The 21,781-nt window shown below is 42.2% G+C and overlaps 2 protein-coding genes across 7 annotated transcripts in view; both read left to right on the top strand.

Annotated features, from left to right (window-relative positions):
- Positions 1–201: 201 nt before the first annotated feature.
- Positions 202–2,453, top strand: atp5pd (ATP synthase peripheral stalk subunit d). Of its 2 annotated transcripts, none has more exons than XM_087785437.1 (6): positions 202–283; positions 1,459–1,589; positions 1,713–1,809; positions 1,987–2,058; positions 2,141–2,203; positions 2,277–2,453. In XM_087785437.1, the coding sequence occupies exons 2-6, from the start codon at positions 1,468–1,470 to the stop codon at positions 2,409–2,411; spliced, it is 489 nt and encodes a 162-aa protein (XP_087641563.1). In that variant the 5' UTR covers positions 202–283; positions 1,459–1,467; the 3' UTR covers positions 2,412–2,453. The 2 variants fall into 2 exon arrangements, with proteins under 2 accessions (XP_087641563.1, XP_087641571.1); XM_087785445.1 differs by lacking the exon at positions 202–283 and adding an exon at positions 284–341.
- Positions 2,454–2,898: 445 nt separating this feature from the next.
- The window catches only part of pnpla6 (patatin-like phospholipase domain containing 6), a 47,773-nt gene continuing 28,890 nt past the window's right edge, over positions 2,899–21,781 (top strand). For 2 of the 5 annotated variants that reach the window (XM_087810823.1, XM_087810840.1), the window contains exons 1-12: positions 2,899–2,986; positions 10,532–10,620; positions 14,595–14,642; positions 14,698–14,785; positions 16,392–16,474; positions 16,572–16,666; positions 16,743–16,883; positions 17,023–17,182; positions 17,333–17,413; positions 18,657–18,785; positions 18,845–18,925; positions 21,415–21,670. In XM_087810823.1, coding sequence (XP_087666949.1) covers positions 10,573–10,620; positions 14,595–14,642; positions 14,698–14,785; positions 16,392–16,474; positions 16,572–16,666; positions 16,743–16,883; positions 17,023–17,182; positions 17,333–17,413; positions 18,657–18,785; positions 18,845–18,925; positions 21,415–21,670 — 1,210 coding nt within the window. In that variant the 5' untranslated portion in view covers positions 2,899–2,986; positions 10,532–10,572. Of the gene's footprint in view, positions 2,987–3,164; positions 3,349–10,516; positions 10,621–14,594; positions 14,643–14,697; positions 14,786–16,391; positions 16,475–16,571; positions 16,667–16,742; positions 16,884–17,022; positions 17,183–17,332; positions 17,414–18,656; positions 18,786–18,844; positions 18,926–21,414; positions 21,671–21,781 lie in introns of those variants that run through there. The other 3 variants (XM_087810848.1, XM_087810832.1, XM_087810857.1) reach the window with 3 other exon arrangements.

Here is a 21,781-nt window from a genome sequence, read left to right as displayed (position 1 = left end):
TGCACTCGATGTTGTAGAAGTTTCGTCTGTATTGATTTTAACAAAAAGGATGAGAACACGTTTGGTGTATTCATTAGATAAAGACAAACATTATTCAAACAAAAATAAAGATTGTGTTTCATGAAAATGAAGTTTTGAGGCGCTGCAGTAAATGGCAGTTGAACCGCTTCTCCGCTAGATGGCAGTATCTCCCGCGGTTGGGCGGAGCTCTGCTGTCTGAGCTCACGAAGAAGAAGAACTTCCGCTGCTGAGTTCTGTCACCGAGGACACTTCGAACAGCGAGGTGAGTGGATGAGATTCACCTTCATATTTACTCGTTTTAACAACATATTCTCCAACAGGTAAGACTAAAACGTGTAAAATAATCATTAGAGATGAACATTTCATTGCATTTTAACGTGTAATGTCCCAGAACAACGCAGGGGATTTAGCTGACCTTGGCTAGCCGCTTAGCAGTGCTAGCTAGCATCTATTTAAATTAAAACTTGTTCCTTTATTATTTTTGCTTTCTCCTTTTTTTCCAAATATGATCTTTTACATTCGATTCTTAAGTAGCACTGCTCGTTTTTTCTATTGTTCAACTGCCTTGAAATGTAACGCCATGTCTGCGCTACGTCGCACAATCGACCATTAGAATCAAAAATGCTAAACATTCATTTTAAAATAATGTTTTGACTCAGAAATCAGTTTCAAAAACGTCTAAATGTTCACCGCAACATGCTCGGACGTTAACTCTTCTTACGCATTCGCATCGTCATGCATGTCTTTAGGCCTTAGCGGTAGTATAACGTGTGTATTTATACACAACAACCTGCTAGTGTAGATATAAACTCAAGAGTACAACATATAACTTCATTAATATCACCTCAAATGGATGTTAATGTGTGCAAAGATCAGGTTTGTGCATAATCCGAGTCAACCAAAGGTCAAACCGAAATGTATGCAGGTGTGGACGAACATTTATTAGGATTAAAAGGATGAAAATTGACCCTTAAAAAAAGTCTGATCATCTTAAAGTGCACATTAGGGCTCGTTGCACTCTGAAAGTAAAACGTACTTAAACTTTTCCAGAAGAACAAAGATGATGGAAAGAAAACATGTTTATTGACAAAGATTTTTTAGATTTATTGCATATTACTATTGTAGTCGTTTACCCACACTAACGGTTAAATGTGAGAGAAACTCATGTTTCTGTTAACATTTGTACCATATTTACATTTAAATAGGAAACTTTGCAAAGAATAACAGTTTTTTTTAATTTTTCTCAAAAAACATTTTTTACAGAATGTCAATTTCACAAGAGTTATGATTTGACACTTTAAATACAACTGAAGGATCTTAAGACACTTTATAGTTAAATAACATGAGGGGGGAAAAAAAAGCTCCAAGATTAAAATGTGGTAAGAATTTGAGCACAAGTTGTATGTAATTCACTCACTTTTTTTTTTCTGCTTTAAGAAAAAGAAAATGGCCGGTCGTCGTGTAGCCCTGAAAGCCGTTGACTGGCTGGCCTTTGCCGAGCGTATTCCAGTCAACCAGAGGCCCATGTTTAACGCCCTGAAGACCCGCTCTGACGCCGTGGCTTCCAAGTAAGTTTTTACCGTTGAACAGGGACTTGAGACTCGTCTAAATACCAAACTTTTGTCCAGATACTTGGTTATTCCTGATCATTTTTGGTTGAATCTTTACTGAGAATGTCAAACCGTCCGCAGGCTCAACTCCCTTCCTGAGGCTCCTCCAGCTCTGGACTGGAGCTACTACAGAGGCGCCGTCGCGAAGGCCGGGATGGTCGACGAGTTCGAGAAGAAGGTGAATATTAAATTAATTCTAGACATTAAATATAAACGTATGACTGTGTTTTCAAAACGGTTCTGAAGAAGGTGTTCTTCAATTTTATGTTATGCGATTCACGCACTCGTTTTTATTCATTTGAACGTAGAATGTTTGGTTGTTTTTCATTCTGAACTGTTTTATTTTGATCCTCAGTTCAAAGCGCTGCAGGTTGCGATGCCAGTGGACACGCAGACCAGTGCCATCAATGCATTGGAGGAAGATGCTGTAAGTAGTTTAACACGTTTTTGTTTGCCTCAACATCGAAGAGGAGTGGAGGATGTGTACTTTAAACTTTCTCCTCCAACAGAACAAAAAAGCAGCAGAATATATTGAAGCTTCAAAGGCTCGTATTGCTCAATGTGAAGAAGGGGTGAGTTTTTTTTTTAGAGTCTTCAGCGAAACAAAAGTGTTTTTATGTCATTTATTTATTGTTCTTACCCAAGTTGCAAAAATTCCACAACATGGTCCCCTTCGATGAGATGACCACCGAAGAGTACATGGATGCCTTCCCCGAGACCAGACCGGACAAGGTCAAGTACCCGTACTGGCCCCACAGACCCATCGATGGCTCTTTCTAAATGTACTCCTACAAAAATAAAACTATGTATTTTAAAGTTGAACACTGGTTTCTTCTCTTCATTTCTAACCACAAGTCTTCCACAAGAGGGCGATGTTGTCCCAGAAATGTCTGCTATTGATGGTAAAACTAATAGCAAAAATTGTTTTGGGAAAAACACTGTCTTGTACTTTTTTTTTTTATTGTGATGTTTCATCGACTTTTCTTCCATAATCTCACCTTTCTTTTAAAGTGTTTATGATGTAAAATGTCGATTAATACATGTTGAGAGAAGCTTCTGTTAGCAATATGTTGTGAGTTCTAATGGAAGTCCTGACTAATCGTTTATCGACTCAAAGGCTGTAAATCTCAGCTGCAGTAAAGATCAACATCTCTCGCCCTCTTCCTATTGGCTGATGAAGGGTCCAGTAGGAGGCGGGCCTTAAGGCCAGTTCTCGCGGCTGATTGGTCAATTACTGCAGCGTCGTTCTCATCGATTGGCTGGAGGCGTTTTTTTGCCTTTACAGTCCGGATCATTTCCGCCGTCTTGCTTTAATGTGACAGACGGGACCGGTTCAGGAGGAGTCCGTCGCTCAGGTAAAAACAAATATAATATAATAAAAGCGTATCTAAATGTTTTCTGATGATGAATTTCTGCATTGCTTATGGCGACGCGTCTCCGCCCCTCGCTGCGGTGCCAACGGTCAAAACAAGTGTCAACACTGAGGTCAAACACCGAGACAAACTCGTTTATTTTATTCGATTCTCCAGATAAATACTCAACAAAATACACGTTTACTGTCCGAGTACACGCGCGCGGATCGACCTCTGGACCGACACCGTTATTATATCTCCAGGTCCTCCAGGTCTACTCCGTGTACTCCTCCCTCAAGGATGTGTTTGAAGATGTTGTCGCTGTTGACATTGTGTTGTTGGATTTGTTCATCCCCGCAGCACCGGTGAGTGTTGTGTTGTGTTGTCAGCGGTACCGTTATGTCCTCAGTGTTGTTAGCACATGCTAATGCTAACCGCTGCGTCAAAAACCCTCTGAAGTGGCTTCGCTTTGACGAGAATCTCTTGAGACCTTGAAGACAAAAGGGTCAGAGGAAGTCACCGGATGTCATGTATATATATATAAATATTTTTTTTCAAACGCAGAAACACGAGCTTCAACCCAAGTTGACCCCGAGGCCCAGGGGCCAAACATGGCCCGTCTAGTTGTACTAAATGGTCCGCAAAATAAGTTGAGATAAACCATTATTGAGGATAAGTGTTTGTACAGGATAAATAAATGGACAGAGCGCTTTCTTTTAAAAAAAAAAAATCTGCGTGGAGTGTGTATGTTTACTCCGGTTTCCTCCTGCGGTTCCAAAAACATACAGAGGTTGATTTGTAACTTGTGGGGAAATTGTCTGTCAGTATGAGTGTGTGTGTGAATGGTTGTCTTTGGGTGTGTCCTGAGACAGACTAGCGTCCTGTCCAGGGTGTCCCCTGCCTCTCGCCCTATGATACTGGGATAGACTCCAGTCTCCCCACGACCCCCGAAAAGGGATAAAGCGATAGAAAATGAATGAATCCACGTAGATTAGTGTGCTTTTACTACCTATCTTTAGCTGTAGATGTTCCTGGACGTCCATGAACTTCTCTCGACGACGAGGATCTTTCTTTCTTCTTTGATTCATCGTCAAAGGACTAAAAATAGTTGCGGTTCAAACGACTCCCTTGTTATCACAACGATGGCGTGAATATGCTCACGTTCTTCGTCTTGTGCCACAGAAAAGAGAATCTAAATCAAGAGAATCAAAAATGAAGTGTTTAATAGGCTTTCGTTTAAAAACCTCGGCAGCTAAAGCATCATTTTCTATCCGAAAGATGTTACAATAACGTATTTAAAACTTTAATTTAAACCATTTCTTGCCGTTTTGCATCTTTGAAAACTCCCTGATATATTAAATGTCAACAAAGAGAATTCTAATTAAAAGAAATAATGTTGACGGAACATTTAGAGATGATTACCTTCGCAAGAATCCAAAGACAATATGAATAACTTGTACTTCCTGTAACACTTTGATTTATAAACACTTTGATTTTACACTTTACAATAGTTTGTGTTTCCATCTGATTATTATTCTTTTCCACAGAATCAAGAAACTTTAACCATATTAACGTTAAATCAAATTTCTGAAGCACAAAACACGAAGCTGTTGATGTTAATTTTAAGGTGCATGATGGGTAAATAATAATATATATTTATAAGTAACAGAAATATGAAGTCTTGATGCCTTGTTTGATTTCTCTGGGTTCGATTGTTTGGAGTTAACACTGGCTTTGTTGTCCACGGTGAACAATAGTGTGTTTGTCGAGCGCTCGTCATCTCTGTAGGCCGTCGTGGACGCGTTTATACGTGATCTTTTCAAGAGAAAAACGGCGCTCGCTTCTATTGTCGCGGTACGTTGGATACGATCGTTCACTTCCTGTTCGTCGGTTGGTTGTGACACGAGGATGACATCATGAAACGTGACACCATCATCCTTGATGGATCTGAAAGTGCATCAGTGCCGAGAACAGCAGTTTCCTTTTACCACGTCACAATTAGCTCAGTTCGCTGGCTCCCTGTCAGCTACACACACAAACAAACACACACACATATTTAGTGATTCTGCGAGATTTCAAAGATAACTGAGGACGAGAGGATACAGTGAGTCCAGCACCTTTTAAAGCTGATGTTTGGACATATTTTGGTTTGAAAACAAATGAAAGTAGTTACGACTTCGTCAAGAGTCATGTGGTCTGAAAATACTACAACACCAGAGTCAAGTACTGGACAATACTACACATATATACTTGTTACTACACTATCACAACACCAGAGTCAAGTACTGGACAATACTACACATATATACTTGTTACTACACTATCACAACACCAGAGTCAAGTACTGGACAATACTACACATATATACTTGTTACTACACTATCACAACACCAGAGTCAAGTACTGGACAATACTACACATATATACTTGTTACTACACTATCACAACACCAGAGTCAAGTACTGGACAATACTACACATATATACTTGTTACTACACTATCATAACACCAGAGTCAAGTACTGGACAATACTACACATATATACTTGTTACTACACTATCACAACACCAGAGTCAAGTACTAGACAATACTACACATATATACTTGTTACTACACTATCGCAACACCAGAGTCAATTACTGGACAATACTACACATATATACTTGTTACTACACTATCACAACACCAGAGTCAAGTACTGGACAATACTACACATATATACTTGTTACTACACTATCACAACACTAGAGTCAAGTACTGGACAATACTACACATATATACGTGTTACTACACTATCACAACACCAGAGTCAAGTACTGGACCATACTACACATATATACTTGTTACTACACTATCACAACACCAGAGTCAAGTACTGGACAATACTACACATATATACTTGTTACTACACTATCACAACACCAGAGTCAAGTACTGGACAATACTACACATATATACTTGTTACTACACTATCACAACACCAGAGTCAAGTACTGGACAATACTACACATATATACTTGTTACTACACTATCACAACACTAGAGTCAAGTACTGGACAATACTACACATATATACGTGTTACTACACTATCACAACACCAGAGTCAAGTACTGGACCATACTACACATATATACTTGTTACTACACTATCACAACACCAGAGTCAAGTACTGGACAATACTACACATATATACTTGTTACTACACTATCACAACACCAGAGTCAAGTACTGAACAATACTACACATATATACTTGTTACTACACTATCACAACACCAGAGTCAAGTACTGGACAATACTACACATATATACTTGTTACTACACTATCACAACACCAGAGTCAAGTACTGGACAATACTACACATATATACTTGTTACTACACTATCACTATATATGTTTGATTGTATGCTGACGATGGTGTTATGTATGTGTGTGTCTTCTAGCTTTTAGACATGTTGTGCCAATGTGTGCGTTTGTGTTCATTGTGTTATTGAACCAAGTTTGTTCTTAGACGTCGAGACCCGATATATTCAACTGTTGCGTCATCGTTTGACAAATGGAATAACATTCTTTCCCGCCGACATATTGGGACACGTCGAGGAAAACCTTCTCCCAGGAGCTGAGACAATAGAAGCACCATCTGGAGTGTGTGGTCGACCCGCTGAGCTCATCAGGTCCAGACAAAAGCTTGACCCAGTGTCCCCGACGTCCTGCTGTCGGATGCTCGTGATTGTCGGACGTGTCTTGTGTGTGTCACTGTACAGGCGTGTGTGTCACTGTACAGGCTTGTGTGTCACTGTACAGGCGTGTGTGTCACTGTACAGGCGTGTGTGTCACTGTACAGGCGTGTGTGTCACTGTACAGGCTTGTGTGTCACTGTACAGGCGTGTGTGTCACTGTACAGGCTTGTGTGTCACTGTACAGGCTTGTGTGTCACTGTACAGGCTTGTGTGTCACTGTACAGGCGTGTGTGTCACTGCACAGGCTTGTGTGTAACTGTACAGGCTTGTGTGTCACTGTACAGGCTTGTGTGTCACTGTACAGGCTTGTGTGTCACTGTACAGGCGTGTGTGTCACTGTACAGGCTTGTGTGTCACTGTACAGGCTTGTGTGTCACTGTACAGGCGTGTGTGTCACTGTACAGGCTTGTGTGTCACTGTACAGGCTTGTGTGTCACTGTACAGGCGTGTGTGTCACTGTACAGGCTTGTGTGTCACTGTACAGGCTTGTGTGTCACTGTACAGGCGTGTGTGTCACTGTACAGGCTTGTGTGTCACTGTACAGGCTTGTGTGTCACTGTACAGGCTTGTGTGTCACTGTACAGGCGTGTGAGTCACTGTACAGGCTTGTGTGTCACTGTACAGGCGTGTGTGTCACTGTACAGGCTTGTGTGTCACTGTACAGGCTTGTGTGTCACTGTAGAGGCGTGTGTGTCACTGTACAGGCGTGTGTGTCACTGTACAGGCTTGTGTGTCACTGTACAGGCGTGTGTGTCACTGTACAGGCGTGTGTGTCACTGTACAGGCTTGTGTGTCACTGTACAGGCGTGTGTGTCACTGTACAGGCTTGTGTGTCACTGTACAGGCGTGTGTGTCACTGTACAGGCGTGTGTGTCACTGTACAGGCTTGTGTGTCACTGTACAGGCTTGTGTGTCACTGTACAGGCGTGTGTGTCACTGTACAGGCTTGTGTGTCACTGTACAGGCGTGTGTGTCACTGTACAGGCTTGTGTGTCACTGTACAGGCGTGTGTGTCACTGTACAGGCGTGTGTGTCACTGTACAGGCGTGTGTGTCACTGTACAGGCGTGTGTGTCACTGTACAGGCGTGTGTGTCACTGTACAGGCTTGTGTGTCACTGTACAGGCGTGTGTGTCACTGTACAGGCGTGTGTGTCACTGTACAGGCTTGTGTGTCACTGTACAGGCTTGTGTGTCACTGTACAGGCGTGTGTGTCACTGTACAGGCGTGTGTGTCACTGTACAGGCTTGTGTGTCACTGTACAGGCGTGTGTGTCACTGTACAGGCTTGTGTGTCACTGTACAGGCGTGTGTGTCACTGTACAGGCTTGTGTGTCACTGTACAGGCGTGTGTGTCACTGTACAGGCGTGTGTGTCACTGTACAGGCGTGTGTGTCACTGTACAGGCTTGTGTGTCACTGTACAGGCGTGTGTGTCACTGTACAGGCGTGTGTGTCACTGTACAGGCTTGTGTGTCACTGTACAGGCGTGTGTGTCACTGTACAGGCTTGTGTGTCACTGTACAGGCGTGTGTGTCACTGTACAGGCTTGTGTGTCACTGTACAGGCGTGTGTGTCACTGTACAGGCTTGTGTGTCACTGTACAGGCTTGTGTGTCACTGTACAGGCGTGTGTGTCACTGTACAGGCTTGTGTGTCACTGTACAGGCGTGTGTGTCACTGTACAGGCGTGTGTGTCACTGTACAGGCTTGTGTGTCACTGTACAGGCGTGTGTGTCACTGTACAGGCTTGTGTGTCACTGTACAGGCGTGTGTGTCACTGTACAGGCGTGTGTGTCACTGTACAGGCGTGTGTGTCACTGTACAGGCTTGTGTGTAACTGTACAGGCGTGTGTGTCACTGTACAGGCTTGTGTGTAACTGTACAGGCTTGTGTGTCACTGTACAGGCTTGTGTGTCACTGTACAGGCGTGTGTGTCACTGTACAGGCTTGTGTGTCACTGTACAGGCGTGTGTGTCACTGTACAGGCTTGTGTGTCACTGTACAGGCTTGTGTGTCACTGTACAGGCGTGTGTGTCTCTGTACAGGCGTGTGTGTCACTGTACAGGCTTGTGTGTCACTGTACAGGCGTGTGTGTCACTGTACAGGCTTGTGTGTCACTGTACAGGCTTGTGTGTCACTGTACAGGCTTGTGTGTCACTGTACAGGCGTGTGTGTCTCTGTACAGGCGTGTGTGTCACTGTACAGGCTTGTGTGTCACTGTACAGGCTTGTGTGTCACTGTACAGGCGTGTGTGTCACTGTACAGGCTTGTGTGTCACTGTACAGGCGTGTGTGTCACTGTACAGGCTTGTGTGTCACTGTACAGGCGTGTGTGTCACTGTACAGATTGTGGCTCCTGAGGTCATGTTTGAACCACATCGTGTTGAGACGAGAAGTCCGGGTTCGTCTCCGTCTCGTTCTCGTTTTAAAACGACAGCCGAGGAACCGAACCAGATTCTATCTATAACGCTGATCGTAAATCAAGGTCAAACTTAATCTCGCTCAGTGTTTTTAAGGCGTCGACGTCACATTACGTTGTTTTTTTATCCATGAAATCTGTTCCATCTTCATTATCTTTAAAACCATTGTTTTCTTTTCCTCAAACACAAGTTTTTTCCTCATTGAAAGTCTCTCGCCGTGTCTACAAATCGCACACTTGTGTGTACTTTAACTTAGTATTTGTAGTGCATAAGTGCGTCTCAATTCTTAGTATCTAATGGAGTGCTCCATACACACTAAATTGTCACTAAAACGCACACAAAACTGAGTATGAAATCGATGGACACTTTCTACACTAAACAACTCCATCTTAGTGACGTTGATGTTGTAAACGGAAGTTACGTCATTTATATGTATATATATATATATATATATATATATACTTACAGGTGTATTTTCAGCAGCAGTAGGAGGACGACACTGATACTGGCGTAAATATCTCGTCAATATTTCTTGATCCAAACGTGCTGCCAGCAGGTGGCGCTAGTGTTCCTACAGCTGCTTGAAATCATGGTTAAATAGTAGTAGAAGAAGAAGCTGTCGCATCATTTCCTGTTAGTGTGTAGCAGCAGAGTTTGATTTGAGACATACTATCTGTGGAGGATTAGTTACTAGTTAGTACGTACACTAATTACAGATTTAGTTTGATCTTGTTGTCCCTAAAAAAAAGAATTTAATGTTTAAGATCCTCCCTTGAATAGAACATATTTATTTATATATTTAAAAACATATTGATTTAGGGAGCACGCAGAAGAAGGTTGCTGGTTCTCTTCCAGGTCAGGTTGTGACCTTTCTGTGTGGAGTTAGAATGTTCTCCCCGTGTCGCGTGGGTTTACTCCGGACACTCCGGTTTCCTCCCACAGTCCATAAACATACAGAGGTCGATTGAGAACTTGGGGGGGAAATTGTCCGTAGGTATGAGTGTGTGTGTGAATGGTTGTGTGTCTATCACTGGCGTCCTGTCCAGGGTGTCCCCTGCCTCTCGCCCGGAGACACTGGGATAGACCCCCCCCCCCCCCCCCCACGACCTCCATAAGGGATGAAACGACATAGAGAATGAATGAAAATATTGATTTAATGATACGTTTAGAATGTCATTGATCAGTTTACTTGATACTGACGCGTCTCGAGAGTTTTCGTCTCGTCAGCGACACCCGTCGTTATCTCGTGCCAAAGATCAAAGCCAGAGATGTTGTATCAAACTATCACTTTAATCAGAGCAGGGCTCGTGGTCCACATGAAGGTCCTCTGAGGTCGAAAACAAGCTGAGAATATAGTCTCTGAGGAAAAACCTGTGTTTGTCTTCACAGAGGCCGTTGATGGACCCTCCGTATGAAGAGTCAGGGCTACGATGGGTCAGAGTACCTCGGATCACGAGGTCCAGGGAGACACCTCACAGGTGGGTCGTGAGAACCAGACGTTTGTGCCTTTTATTATGTTATCAGACCTGTAGCGGCACTGTGTAAACAAAGCAGGAGTGTTTGATATCGCACCGGCGCGTCTCACAAACACACACGGTCAACGTCAGAACGCTGCGTTAAAGTCAAACTAGTATCAAGTCTGGTGTCATTAAACATCAACTAGTATCAACTCTGGTGTCATTAAACATCAACTAGTATCAACTCTGGTGTCATTAAACATCAACTAGTATCAACTCTGGTGTCATTAAACATCAACTAGTATCAACTCTGGTGTCATTAAACATCAACTAGTATCTACTCTGGTGTCATTAAACATCAACTAGTATCAACTCTGGTGTCATTAAACATCAACTAGTATCAACTCTGGTGTCATTAAACATCAACTAGTATCAACTCTGGTGTCATTAAACATCAACTAGTATCAACTCTGGTGTCATTAAACATCAACTAGTATCAACTCTGGTGTCATTAAACATCAACTAGTATCAACTCTGGTGTCATTAAACATCAACTAGTATCAACTCTGGTGTCATTAAACATCAACTAGTATCAACTCTGGTGTCATTAAACATCAACTAGTATCAAGTCTGGTGTCATTAAACATCAACTAGTATCAACTCTGGTGTCATTAAACATCAACTAGTATCAACTCTGGTGTCATTAAACATCAACTAGTATCAACTCTGGTGTCATTAAACATCAACTAGTATCAACTCTGGTGTCATTAAACATCAACTAGTATCAACTCTGGTGTCATTAAACATCAACTAGTATCAAGTCTGGTGTCATTAAACATCAACTAGTATCAACTCTGGTGTCATTAAACATCAACTAGTATCAACTCTGGTGTCATTAAACATCAACTAGTATCTATTCTGGTGTCATTAAACATCAACTAGTATCTACTCTGGTGTCATTAAACATCAACTAGTATCAACTCTGGTGTCATTAAACATCAACTAGTATCAACTCTGGTGTCATTAAACATCAACTAGTATCAACTCTGGTGTCATTAAACATCAACTAGTATCAAGTCTGGTGTCATTAAACATCAACTAGTATCAACTCTGGTGTCATTAAACATCAACTAGTATCAACTCTGGTGTCATTAAACATCAACTAGTATCAACTCTGGTGTCATTAAACATCAACTAGTATCAAGTCTGGTGTCATTAAACATCAACTAGTATCAACTCTGGTGTCATTAAACATCAACTAGTATCAACTCTGGTGTCATTAAACATCAACTAGTATCAACTCTGGTGTCATTAAACATCAACTAGTATCAACTCTGGTGTCATTAAACATCAACTAGTATCAAGTCTGGTGTCATTAAACATCAACTAGTATCAACTCTGGTGTCATTAAACATCAACTAGTATCAAGTCTGGTGTCATTAAACATCAACTAGTATCAAGTCTGGTGTCATTAAACATCAACTAGTATCAAGTCTGGTGTCATTAAACATCAACTAGTATCAACTCTGGTGTCATTAAACATCAACTAGTATCAAGTCTGGTGTCATTAAACATCAACTAGTATCAACTCTGGTGTCATTAAACATCAACTAGTATCAAGTCTGGTGTCATTAAACATCAACTAATATCAACTCTGGTGTCATTAAACATCAACTAGTATCTACCCTGGTGTCATTAAACATCAACTAGTATCAACTCTGGTGTCATTAAACATCAACTAGTATCAACTCTGGTGTCATTAAACATCAACTAGTATCAACTCTGGTGTCATTAAACATCAACTAGTATCTACCCTGGTGTCATTAAACATCAACTAGTATCAACTCTGGTGTCATTAAACATCAACCAGTATCAAGTCTGGTGTCATTAAACATCAACTAGTATCAAGTCTGGTGTCATTAAACATCAACTATTATCAACTCTGGTGTCATTAAACATCAACTAGTATCAACTCTGGTGTCATTAAACATCAACTAGTATCAACTCTGGTGTCATTAAACATCAACTAGTATCTACTCTGGTGTCATTAAACATCAACTAGTATCAACTCTGGTGTCATTAAACATCAACTAGTATCAACTCTGGTGTCATTAAACATCAACTAGTATCAACTCTGGTGTCATTAAACATCAACTTGTATCAACTCTGGTGTCATTAAACATCAACTAGTATCTACTCTGGTGTCATTAAACATCAACTAGTATCAACTCTGGTGTCATTAAACATCAACTAGTATCAACTCTGGTGTCATTAAACATCAACTCTGGTGTCATTAAACATCAACTAGTATCAACTCTGGTGTCATTAAACATCAACTAGTATCAACTCTGGTGTCATTAAACATCAACTAGTATCAACTCTGGTGTCAATAAACATCAACTAGTATCAACTCTGGTGTCATTAAACATCAACTAGTATCAAGTCTGGTGTCATTAAACATCAACTAGTATCAACTCTGGTGTCATTAAACATCAACTAGTATCAACTCTGGTGTCATTAAACATCAACTAGTATCAACTCTGGTGTCATTAAACATCAACTAGTATCAACTCTGGTTTCATTAAACATCAACTAGTATCAACTCTGGTGTCATTAAACATCAATTAGTATCAACTCTGGTGTCATTAAACATCAACTAGTATCAACTCTGGTGTCATTAAACATCAACTAGTATCAAGTCTGGTGTCATTAAACATCAACTAGTATCAACTCTGGTGTCATTAAACATCAACTAGCATCAACTCTGGTGTCATTAAACATCAACTAGTATCAAGTCTGGTGTCATTAAACATCAACTAGTATCAACTCTGGTGTCATTAAACATCAACTAGCATCAACTCTGGTGTCATTAAACATCAACTAGTATCAAGTCTGGTGTCATTAAACATCAACTAGTATCAACTCTGGTGTCATTAAACATCAACTAGTATCAACTCTGGTGTCATTAAACATCAACTAGTATCAACTCTGGTGTCATTAAACATCAACTAGTATCAACTCTGGTGTCATTAAACATCAACTAGTATCAAGTCTGGTGTCATTAAACATCAACTAGTATCAACTCTGGTGTCATTAAACATCAACTAGTATCAACTCTGGTGTCATTAAACATCAACTAGTATCAACTCTGGTGTCATTAAACATCAACTAGTATCAACTCTGGTTTCATTAAACATCAACTAGTATCAACTCTGGTGTCATTAAACATCAATTAGTATCAACTCTGGTGTCATTAAACATCAACTAGTATCAACTCTGGTGTCATTAAACATCAACTAGTATCAAGTCTGGTGTCATTAAACATCAACTAGTATCAACTCTGGTGTCATTAAACATCAACTAGCATCAACTCTGGTGTCATTAAACATCAACTAGTATCAAGTCTGGTGTCATTAAACATCAACTAGTATCAACTCTGGTGTCATTAAACATCAACTAGCATCAACTCTGGTGTCATTAAACATCAACTAGTATCAAGTCTGGTGTCATTAAACATCAACTAGTATCAACTCTGGTGTCATTAAACATCAACTAGTATCAACTCTGGTGTCATTAAACATCAACTAGTATCAACTCTGGTGTCATGTCGTGAATGTTCTTCAAGACGCAGTAACTTGTCATCATGACCATGTTTTACACTTTATTACTTTATAAAGTTGCTCTGAAATCTAGACGAACGAGAGGTTACGAGAGTCCATTATGACGTTATCATGGCTTCACTTCCTCCTCCGGCTGTGATCCCGCTTTGTTTATACAACAAGTCCCTTGGTGGTGGAGACCATTGATGACGCGCGGTGACAAACCTCCATGTTTGACCAATCACAGCAGAGTGGAGTTTTTTTTTAGATCTAAATACACAATTAAATAATCATCTTTAAGGCTTTAATTTGTTCTTTACTCGGATTGTCGACGAAAATACAACATTTTCTCACGACGTCGTAACGTCGGTTTTCGTCAAACTCTTCTCTCTTCAGGACGAGTTTAACGACATCATCGAGGAGGAGGACCTGCACACCAGCATGGTGAGTCCAGACCTTCTCACTCACCTAGGAAGACTTTAACATGTTCCCCCTGCAGATGGTCGGCATGGTGACGGGGGCCGGCATCGTGGTGGTGCTCGTGGCCATCCTCATGTTCTTCGTGCTGCGCAGGATCAAGTTACGAAGTAAGTCGTCGGACGAAGAAATAATGTTTATCAATGTTTCTAATATTGAAACTTTATTGTCATTATTTTCTTGTTTTTTCAAGCATTTAATACATTTTTTGAACATTTGAATAAAATAATTGCTTTATTTCAAGGTTAAATTTGTTTTGGTTTTAACCCTTGTGTTGTCTCTGGGTCAAGGTGACCCGAATGCCCTAAAACAAATGTGTGTGTGGTATCCCTTGTGTTATCTCTGGGTCAAGGTGACCCGAATGCCCTAAAACAAATGTGTGTGTGGTATCCCTTGTGTTGTCTCTGGGTCAAGGTGACCCGAATGCCCTAAAAACAAACGTGTGTGTGTGGTATCCCTTGTGTTGTCTCTGGGTCAAGGTGACCCGAATGCCTTAAAAAACAAATGTTTGTGTGGTATCCCTTGTGTTGTCTCTGGGTCAAGGTGACCCGAATGCCTTAAAAAACAAATGTTTGTGTGGTATCCCTTGTGTTGTCTCTGGGTCAAGGTGACCCGAATGCCCTAAAACAAATGTGTGTGTGGTATCCCTTGTGTTATCTCTGGGTCAAGGTGACCCGAATGCCTTAAAAAACAAATGTTTGTGTGGTATCCCTTGTGTTATCTCTGGGTCAAGGTGACCCGAATGCCCTAAAAACAAATATGTGTGTGTGGTATCCCTTGTGTTGTCACTGGGTCAAGGTGACCCGAATGCCTTAAAAAACAAATGTTTGTGTGGTATCCCTTGTGTTGTCTCTGGGTCAAGGTGACCCGAATGCCCTAAAACAAATGTGTGTGTGGTATCCCTTGTGTTATCTCTGGGTCAAGGTGACCCGAATGCCTTAAAAAACAAATGTTTGTGTGGTATCCCTTGTGTTGTCTCTAGGTCAAGGTGACCCGAATGCCCTAAAACAAATGTGTGTGTGGTATCCCTTGTGTTGTCTCTGGGTCAAGGTGACCCGAATGCCCTAAAACAAATGTGTGTGTGATATCCCTTGTGTTGTCACTGGGTCAAGGCGAACCGAATGCCCTAAAACAAATGTGTGTGTGATATCCCTTGTGTTGTCACTGGGTCAAGGCGAACCGAATGCCATAAAAACAAATGTGTGTGTGGTATCCCTTGTGTTGTCTCCGGGTCAAAAGGTCGACGACCTCCCTAAATACAGACGCAGTGGTGGAGGTCGTTCACCTTTGACCCAGAGACACAACACACGGTTTAAATAGTTTAATTATAATAAATGTTGAAACAATTATTTTTTAAATTAATTTCTGTTTTTACACATAGTTTTAATTGTAATTATAATTTATTCAAAAAAACCTTGAAATACTCTAAATTCAATATTTTTACAATTATTTTTACATTCCATGCCCATTTTTTTGTACTATTTATATTTCTTCTAAATCATTGAAGTACGATTATAGAATATTTTTAGAAGATTGAATAAATAAATAAAAATTCAATCTTTTAATTGAGAAATGATTTAAAAGAAAATAACCTATGCGTAAAAAAACAACAACATTTCAATTAAAAAAGTTAAAAACGTTCTATTAAATCAACATCTTAATGATCAACTTCCATGAGCAATGATTGACGCTGACGTTCATCCGTGATGTTTCCAGACATGGAGGCTCAGGAGGCGCCAAAGTATCGCTTTCGCAAGAGGGACAAAGTCATGTTTTATGGCCGCAAGATTATGCGAAAGGTCAGTGATTAACAGATGATGTCGTCACCATCAGTGAGAGTGAATTTATCAGGTAATAACTGGAGAATAAAGAGCTAAAAACATGTGTTTCCTGCAGGTCTCACAGTCTACCTCGTCTCTGGTCGGAACCTCGACTGCAGCGTCGCGATCGCGCCTGAAGAAGAAGCAGAAGATGCTCAATATTGCCAAAAAGTAAAGAAAGATATTTAAAAAGCCCTCGAGAATGGAAGAGAATTCCTCGTCTCTGATGATCTTTCTCCTCGAAAAGGTTTCTGCGCTTTAACAAGGAGGTTCCGGTCCTGGAGGCGAAGGAGCCTCCGCCCTCGGTGCTGGAGGCGGATCTCACCGAGTTCGACGTCGCCAACTCTCACCTTCCATCCGAGGTGCTCTACATGCTGAAGAACGTCCGGTGGGTTCATAGAGACGTTGATCAAAGAACACTTGATTGATGACGAGTTTTTACGTCAGTTTTCAACTGTAATCAGACAATTCTCAAGACTGTGATGTTTTAAAACTGTCACAGGTTCTAAACATCTTTGACCCAACAGTGTTCTGGGTCACTTCGAGAAGCCTCTGTTCCTGGAGCTGTGCAAACACATGGTGTTCCTGCAGTTCCAACAAGGAGAGCATGTGTTCAGACCGGGTCAGCCCGACAGCAGCATCTACGTGGTGCAGGATGGAAAACTGGAACTCTGCCTTACTGGACCGGTGACTAACGTTTGATACATGCAGCTGATGATACGATTCATAAGATATTTTCAACTAAAACATGTAAAGTGTGCAGAGAGACAGGATCAGGATACTTTGAATGTGTTTTATTTAAAGTGTATTATTTAACGACATGTTCTGTTGTGTCAGGATGGAAAGGAAAGTGTCGTGAAGGAGGTTTTCCCTGGAGACAGTGTCCACAGCCTTCTGAGCATCCTGGACGTCATCACAGTGAGTTGATTTAACTATCATAAAACCATTTTCAACTGTAATAAAACATTTTCAACTATAATCAAACAATTTTCAACTATAATCAAACAATTTTCAACTATAATCAACAATTTTCAACTATAATCAAACAAATTTCAACTATAATCTAACAATTTTCAACTGTAATCTAACAATTTTCAACTATAATCCAACAATTTTCAACTATAATCAAACAATTTTCAACTATAATCAAACAATTTTCAACTGTAATCAAACAATTTTCAACTGTAATCAAACAGTTTTCAACTATAATCAAACAATTTTCAACTATAATCCAACAATTTTCAACTATAATCAAACAATTTTCAACTATAATCAAACAATTTTCAACTGTAATCAAACAATTTTCAACTATAATCAAACAATTTTCAACTATAATCAAACAGTTTTCAACTATAATCAACAATTTTCAACTATAATTAAAACAATTTTCAACTATAATCAAACAGTTTTCAACTATAATCTAACAGTTTTCAACTATAATCAAACAATTTTCAACTATAATCAAACAATTTTCAATTATAATCAACAATTTTCAACTATAATTAAAACAATTTTCAACTATAATCAACAATTTTCAACTATAATCCAACAATTTTCAACTATAATCTAACAATTTTCAACTATAATCTAACAATTTTCAACTATAATCAAACAATTTTCAATTATAATCAACAATTTTCAACTATAATTAAAACAATTTTCAACTATAATCAACAATTTTCAACTATAATCCAACAATTTTCAACTATAATCTAACAATTTTCAACTATAATCTAACAATTTTCAATTATAATCAACAATTTTCAACTATAATTAAAACAATTTTCAACTATAATCAACAATTTTCAACTATAATCCAACAATTTTCAACTATAATCTAACAATTTTCAACTATAATCTAACAATTTTCAACTATAATCAAACAATTTTCAATTATAATCAACAATTTTCAACTATAATTAAAACAATTTTCAACTATAATCAACAATTTTCAACTATAATCCAACAATTTTCAACTATAATCTAACAATTTTCAACTATAATCTAACAATTTTCAACTATAATCAAACAATTTTCAACTATAATCAAACAATTTTCAACTATAATCTAACAATTTTCAACTATAATCAAACAATTTTCAACTCAAACAATTTTCAACTATAATCAACAATTGTCCACTATAACAAACACTTGTGTTCAGGGTCATCAGAAACCTTACAGAACTGTATCAGCTCGAGCTGCAGAAGTTTCCACCGTCGTGCGTTTACCTGTCGAGGCGTTTCTGGCCATATTCGAGAAGTACCCGGAGAGTCTGGTCCGAGTCGTGCAGGTGAGATTCTCCTCCTCGAGGGAAGTGACATCACAACGTGACTCTAACCCTGTGACCAGATCATCATGGTTCGCCTGCAGCGGGTCACGGTCCTGGCTCTGCACAACTACCTGGGTCTGACCAACGAGCTCTTCAGCCACGTAAGAACCGTCACTCACACCACCTGAACGACACTCGCCTGATCGACACTCGCCTGATCGACACTCGCCTGATCGACACTCGCCTGATCGACACTCGCCTGATCGACACTCGCCTGAACGACACTCGCCTGATCGACACTCGCCTGATCGACACTCGCCTGATCGACACTCGCCTGATCGACACTCGCCTGATCGACACTCGCCTGATCGACACTCGCCTGATCGACACTCGCCTGATCGACACTCGCCTGATCGACACTCGCCTGATCGACACTCGCCTGATCGACACTCGCCTGAACGACACTCGCCTGATCGACACTCGCCTGAACGACACTCGCCTGAACGACACTCGCCTGATCGACACTCGCCTGATCGACACTCGCCTGAACGACACTCGCCTGATCGACACTCGCCTGAACGACACTCGCCTGAACGACACTCGCCTGATCGACACTCGCCTGATCGACACTCGCCTGAACGACACTCGCCTGATCGACACTCGCCTGAACGACACTCGCCTGAACGACACTCGCCTGATCGACACTCGCCTGATCGACACTCGCCTGAACGACACTCGCCTGAACGACACTCGCCTGAACGACACTCGCCTGATCGACACTCGCCTGATCGACACTCGCCTGATCGACACTCGCCTGAACGACACTCGCCTGAACGACACTCGCCTGATCGACACTCGCCTGATCGACACTCGCCTGAACGACACTCGCCTGATCGACACTCGCCTGATCGACACTCGCCTGATCGACACTCGCCTGATCGACACTCGCCTGATCGACACTCGCCTGATCGACACTCGCCTGAACGACACTCGCCTGAACGACACTCGCCTGATCGACACTCGCCTGATCGACACTCGCCTGATCGACACTCGCCTGATCGACACTCGCCTGAACGACACTCGCCTGATCGACACTCGCCTGATCGACACTCGCCTGATCGACACTCGCCTGATCGACACTCGCCTGATCGACACTCGCCTGATCGACACTCGCCTGAACGACACTCGCCTGAACGACACTCGCCTGATCGACACTCGCCTGATCGACACTCGCCTGATCGACACTCGCCTGATCGACACTCGCCTGATCGACACTCGCCTGAACGACACTCGCCTGATCGACACTCGCCTGAACGACACTCGCCTGAACGACACTCGCCTGAACGACACTCGCCTGATCGACACTCGCCTGAACGACACTCGCCTGAACGACACTCGCCTGAACGACACTCGCCTGATCGACACTCGCCTGATCGACACTCGCCTGATCGACACTCGCCTGATCGACACTCGCCTGATCGACACTCGCCTGAACGACACTCGCCTGATCGACACTCGCCTGAACGACACTCGCCTGATCGACACTCGCCTGAACGACACTCGCCTGATCGACACTCGCCTGAACGACACTCGCCTGAACGACACTCGCCTGAACGACACTCGCCTGATCGACACTCGCCTGATCGACACTCGCCTGATCGACACTCGCCTGATCGACACTCGCCTGATCGACACTCGCCTGATCGACACTCGCCTGAACGACACTCGCCTGATCGACACTCGCCTGATCGACACTCGCCTGATCGACACTCGCCTGATCGACACTCGCCTGATCGACACTCGCCTGATCGACACTCGCCTGATCGACACTCGCCTGAACGACACTCGCCTGAACGACACTCGCCTGATCGACACTCGCCTGATCGACACTCGCCTGATCGACACTCGCCTGATCGACACTCGCCTGATCGACACTCGCCTGAACGACACTCGCCTGATCGACACTCGCCTGAACGACACTCGCCTGAACGACACTCGCCTGAACGACACTCGCCTGATCGACACTCGCCTGATCGACACTCGCCTGATCGACACTCGCCTGATCGACACTCGCCTGATCGACACTCGCCTGATCGACACTCGCCTGAACGACACTCGCCTGATCGACACTCGCCTGAACGACACTCGCCTGATCAACACTCGCCTGATCAACACTCGCCTGAACAACACTCACCTGATCAACACTCGCCTGAACAACACTCGCCTGAACATCACTCGCCTGAACGACACTCGCCTGATCGACACTCGCCTGAACGTCACTCGCCTGAACGACACTCGCCTGATCGACACTCGCCTGATCGACACTCGCCTGATCGACACTCGCCTGAACGACACTCGCCTGATCGACACTCGCCTGATCGACACTCGCCTGATCGACACTCGCCTGATCGACACTCGCCTGATCGACACTCGCCTGATCGACACTCGCCTGATCGACACTCGCCTGATCGACACTCGCCTGAACGACACTCGCCTGAACATCACTCACCTGAACAACACTCACCTGATCAACACTCACCTGATCAACACTCGCCTGATCAACACTCGCCTGATCAACACTCGCCTGATCAACACTCGCCTGATCAACACTCGCCTGATCAACACTCGCCTGATCAACACTCACCTGCAGGAGATGCAACCGTCACGACTGCCGCCTCCGTCTCCTCATCCCACCCGGACCAGTCCGGTCCGACACGGGAAGCGCTTCGGCAGCTTGACGGTGACTGAGGAGCAGAGAGAAGCTGCAGTGAGAGGTGAGAAGAACCTGCAGGTCCAGGATCAGCTTTCATTGGTCGCTGTCGTGTTAACAGAAGCAGAACAAGGCAAGGAGGGAGCTTCAGGACCGACTCTGAGCAGAACCATCTCCATGCCTGTGGATATTGCAGGTAAAAATTGTTTGATTATAGTTGAAAACTGTTTGATTATAGTTGAAAATTGTTTGATTATAGTTGAAAACTGTTTGATTATAGTTGAAAATTGTTTGATTATAGTTGAAA

This window comes from Callionymus lyra, chromosome 1, assembly GCF_982586985.1.
Source record: "Callionymus lyra chromosome 1, fCalLyr1.hap1.1, whole genome shotgun sequence".
In the NCBI taxonomy this organism is placed as follows: Eukaryota; Metazoa; Chordata; class Actinopteri; order Syngnathiformes; family Callionymidae; genus Callionymus; species Callionymus lyra.
The sequence above is the reverse complement of the archived record's forward strand: the minus strand, read 5'-3'. Positions and strand labels throughout refer to the sequence as shown.